The sequence below is a fragment of the Portunus trituberculatus genome, chromosome 27 (assembly GCF_017591435.1).
Source record: "Portunus trituberculatus isolate SZX2019 chromosome 27, ASM1759143v1, whole genome shotgun sequence".
Classification (NCBI taxonomy): domain Eukaryota; kingdom Metazoa; phylum Arthropoda; class Malacostraca; order Decapoda; family Portunidae; genus Portunus; species Portunus trituberculatus.
Genome location: NC_059281.1, coordinates 8,053,301 through 8,058,300, shown reverse-complemented (window position 1 = coordinate 8,058,300; position 5,000 = coordinate 8,053,301). Strand labels below are relative to the sequence as shown.

Below are 5,000 nucleotides of genomic sequence, written 5' to 3'. Positions count from 1 at the left end.
CAAATAAAAGATCGGGAAGGGAGAGAGAGAGAGAGAGAGAGAGAGAGAGAGAGAGAGAGAGAGAGAGAGAGAGAGAGAGAGAGAGACGGTGTTGCTATTGGTACTACGGAAAAAAGTTCTGTACCGGAAGAGAGAAAATTATTGCAAAATATATGTAAATTATACTCGGAAATAACGAAAATCTAAGCTTGGAAGGGAAACCAAACCATAATAACAAGGTGTGAGGGAGGGAAACACAGAGCAAATGAAGAAAGAAAGGACGGTAGGGAAAAAAATATACACAGAGAGAGAGAGAGAGAGAGAGAGAGAGAGAGAGAGAGAGAGAGAGAGAGAGAGAGAGAGAGAGAGAGAGAGAAGAAGGAAAATAGATAATAAAGAAATACTATAAGAACACTAAATAAAAAAGCACTTTGTGAAATTAAAAGGGTGAAAGAATAGCAAAGATTTGAAAGACGAAGGAAAAAAAAAATAGATGGAAGAGGGAAGAGAAGGAAGGGGGGGGGTGTCAATATAAGGAAGGTAGGAAGGAAGGTAAAATAAGGTAGAGAAGGGAAGACGAAGGGTAAATAGATATGGAGAGAAAGGTAAGGAAATGAATAGAGGGAAGGAAAGAAAGGGGAAGGAATGTAGGAAAGAGGTAAGTAGGAGAAGAGAAGATGGAAGGGAGAGGAAAGATTGAAGATAGAATAAACAAAGGAAGAGTAGAGAAGAGAAGGCAAGGAAGAGGAGGATAGGGAAGTGTAAAGTAAAAATTCAGAGTAAGGAAAAGGAAACTAGGAGTAGAAGAGAGGAAGAGTAAGAAGTAAGAATAAAGAAAAGAAAGAAAGAGCATGAAATAGAAGGGAGAAGAAGTTAGTGTAGAGGGATAGAGGGGAAGGTATGAGTAACAGGAGAAGTAGGGAAGGGAAGGGGATGGGAGGGGAGAGGAGGGGAAAGGAAGGGAAGAAGAGGGGATAGTAAGAAAGGGATGGTATGGGAGTGGAGGACAAGGGATAGCAGGGAAGGAGAGGGGAGGGTAGGGGAGACATGGAAGGGGAACGGGAAGGGGAGGACAGGGCAGGGAATGGGAGGGCAGTGGAGGACAGGGGAGGCAGAGGGGTCGGTGTTCGTGACGAGGGGTGGTGGTCGTAAATTCCTGAGGCCACAAGAGGGCGGCCGCTGCCCCGCACTGTACTTACCTCCTCCCGGTGTGTGCCTAAGTGAAAAGTTATCCTCCGTGGGCGTGGTACCGCACACACACACACACACACACACACACACACACACACACACACACACACACACACACACACACACACACACACACATAAACGGTGGACTCATATACATACACGCATACGTACACGAACTTACTTCTCCTTCATGCCCTCTGTCACGAATGTGTGTGTGTGTGTGTGTGTGTGTGTGTGTGTGTTTAGTTTGTTTGTCTGTCCACCCTTCTCCCCTCTCCCCCTTCTCTCTCTCTCTCTCTTACATATAGATTGTCAACTAATGTGTGTGTGTGTGTGTGTGTGTGTGTGTGTGTGTGTGTGTGTGTGTGTGTGTGTGTGTGTGTGGCTTACCATTGTACTTGAAGGCGAGGGAGGCGCTGAGGGGGTCGGCGGCTCTGAGGGGGTCGAGGGGGGGCAGGAAAGGGCGCCCCATCCACGGGAACCCGCCGCACCCTGCCATCACAATCACCATTAGCATTGCATCACCACAACCACTACCATCACTATTATCATTAGCATAATATGTACTGTACCATTATTATTACTATTATTATCACTAGTTTCAAGATTATTACTATTATTTTCATTATTACTATTACTATGTTATTTATCACCATTAGATTAACAAAGCACTAAATGAATAAATGGAATGAATATGAAGATTAACTGCATTAACAAACAAACCATAACTAAATCTTCTAATTATCCCTTTCTTACCCTTCTTCTCCTCTTCCCCTTCACCTCTTCCCCTTCACCTTTCCCCTCTTCTCCTTCCCCTTCCCCTAACTCCTTTCCTTTCTCTCATTTCCTCTTCCCCCTGCCTATCACCCCATTCCCCTCCACCACATCTTTGCCCACCTCACCATTGTATCTTTCTTCTAGTTTTTCTTCCTCCTCCTCCTCCTCCTCCTCCTCCTCCTCCTCTTCCTCCGCCCATTTAACCCACCCATTAAGGGCACACGAAGACGTATAAAACCATTACTCCATCCCATTACCACCACGTGACAGCCTGATCTCCTTCCCCTCTTCTCCCCTTCCCTTCACTTCCCCCTTCCCCCTTCATTTCCCCTTGGTTTGGGTTCTTTGGTTCGTCTGTTCCTTTTTACTATGTTTTTTTTCTTCCCCTTTTCTTTTCCATCTTTTTTTCCTCTCTTCCTTTTCGTTTTTTGTTGTTATATGGGTTTTTTCCATTTTTTCTTATATTTTTTTTTGTTTTCATTCTCTTCTTGATTTCCTTTTTTTTTTTTTTTTCTTTTGTCTTTCACCTTCGTTTTTTTTTTTTTCATTTTAATTTATTCCTGTTTATTCAGTTGTTTTGTTTTTTTTCTCTTATTTCTTCAAGTTTCTATCAATCCTCGTTATTATTTTTTTTCCCTATTTTTATTTGATCTTCGTAATTTGTTGCTGTTTTGTTATTTTATTTTATTTGATCACTTCCTTCTTCTTTTCTTCATTCTCTCTTTTCCTCCTCTTTCTCTTCCTCTTCAATCCTTCTCTTCCACCATTCTTTCTTTTTGCACCTGTTTTTCTTCCTCCTCCTCCTCCTCCTCCTCCTCCTCCTCCTCCTCCTCCTCCTCCTCCTCCTCCTCCTCCTCCTCCTCCTCCTCCTCCTCCTCCTCCCTCACCTGCCGCATTACACCTGTCCCCGCCTACCTCTGATGGGCCCGCCACCGTAATTAGCACCTGATTAAGACCACGCTGGCAGGTAGTGACGGAGAGAGAGAGAGAGAGAGAGAGAGAGAGAGAGAGAGAGAGAGAGAGAGAGAGAGAGAGGTAGGTATCGTGATTGGTTTTATTTGGTTTATGCTTCTCTCTCTCTCTCTCTCTCTCTCTCTCTCTCTCTCTCTCTCTCTCTCTCTCTCTCTCTCTCTCTCTCTCTCTCTCTAGGTATCAACTTCCTGTTTTACTCCAGTTTTTTATTCTCTTCCTTCTCTTTGTCCTCCTCCTTTCCTCTCCTCTCCTCTCCTCTCCTCTCCTCTCCTCTCCTCTCCTCTCCTCTCCTCTCCTCTCCTCTCCTCTTCTTTCCTTTCCTTTTCTTTCCTTTTCTCCTATATCATACTACTACTACTACTACTACTACTACTACTACTACTACTACTACTACTACTACTACTACTACTACTACTACTACTACTATCGCCACCACCACCACTACCACCACCATACTGCGTCGCCTGCCAAACAATCCTTCATTACACCTAACCACCACAATCTTATTCCACTACACACACCTCAATCGCCACCATTACCACCATTAAAGCGTATACTACCCACTGCTACACACACACACACACACACACACACACACACACACACACACACACACACACACACACACACACACACCAACCTATCAACATTATTACCACCATCACCATTGCTACTACTACTACTACTACTACTACTACTACTACTACTACTACGATTTTACAACATATAAACACCACGTATTGAGTTTTTTCCCCTTCCCTTCTTCCCCTTCATCCCCTTCTCCTTCTCCTTCTCCTTCTCCCTGTAGAGGAATGAAGACAAACACCTCCCCACTTCCTTCTCCTTCCCAGACACTCATTTTTTCTTCCCCATCCTCTTCCCCTCTCCACTAAAATCAAAACAACTGAACCCCATCTCCTTTTCCTCCCCCACACGCAGTTTTCTTCTTCCCTTCCTTTCCTCCTCACCACCTCGTTAAGATTAGAGCCAAGACCACAACTCTCTCTCTCTCTCTCTCTCTCTCTCTCTCTCTCTCTCTCTCTCTGCCTTTCGTGAGTCGCCTTGCACCAAAACAAACAGGTGTGTCCTCACTTTATCACTTAATGAGTAACCCTTGAGGCGAGCAGCGGTGTGCTCCAAGGTTACAACTCCCGCCTCTGATATTATATTGATACTGGGCTTGATTACAGGTAAACGTGAGGTGTGGGTGGGGGGGGGAGGAAGCATGAGGTTGGGCGTATGGTATTGGAAGGGAAAGGGAAGGAAAGGAAAGGAGGAATAGGGATGTATGTGTGGATTATGAGAGAATAGGGAAATAGGGAACATGAACCTTGTATTCAGAAAGTTCTTATGTGTTTTTGAAGGTCATAAATGATTCTATGTTAATAATTTAGAATTCGTGTTAATTTTGTCATCAGAAAAGTAAAATCTCCTTAAAACCCGTGAAATTCCAACTAGTCAGGTGTGGTAGTTGTATACAGGTGAGGAAAGGTGATGCTATGATAGGTGGTCAGGTGTAGGAAGGGAGCAGATGAACAGGTGTGGCTGTCTAGTAAAGGTGAGGGTCAGTGAAGGAAGCAGGAAGGAAAGGGAAGAATGGTAAGAAAGGATGATGAGTGGAGGATGGAATGAGAAAAAAGAAAAAAAAAAAACGTAACAAGTGAAGGGAAGAAGAAGAAAGAGAAAGAAATGGTAGATCGTAGATAAGATTGAGTTAATGAAGGTGGAAGTTAGAAATAAGGAAGAATACTAAAAAAAAAAAAAGTATGTAGCATTTTAAAAAGTGACAATATATACTAAAAACAAATTAACAGTATCGTATTTAAGAAAGGTATAGTAATTTCTCACATAAAGACAAATTAAATATATATAGGAAAGAGAAAATAAAGGACATTTCTTAACCATATACAAACAAACCAATAGACAGATCAATAAATGGAAGCTAACAAGGACAATGAAATAAAAGAACAGAATAAGAACAGAGGAATAAAATTATAAGAAAGGGAAGGTAGATGTGTAAGGAAGAGAGAGAGAGAGAGAGAGAGAGAGAGAGAGAGAGAGAGAGAGAGAGAGAGAGAG

General features: G+C 42.9%; 1 protein-coding gene across 1 annotated transcript in view; it reads right to left on the bottom strand.

Annotated features, from left to right (window-relative positions):
• Positions 1-5,000, bottom strand: part of LOC123509806 (runt-related transcription factor 3-like) — a 40,007-nt gene that overhangs the window by 7,665 nt on the left and 27,342 nt on the right. Inside the window, exon 5 of the mRNA XM_045264360.1 lies at positions 1,563-1,664. Within this exon, the coding sequence (XP_045120295.1) occupies positions 1,563-1,664 (102 nt within the window). The remainder of the gene's footprint in view (positions 1-1,562; positions 1,665-5,000) is intronic.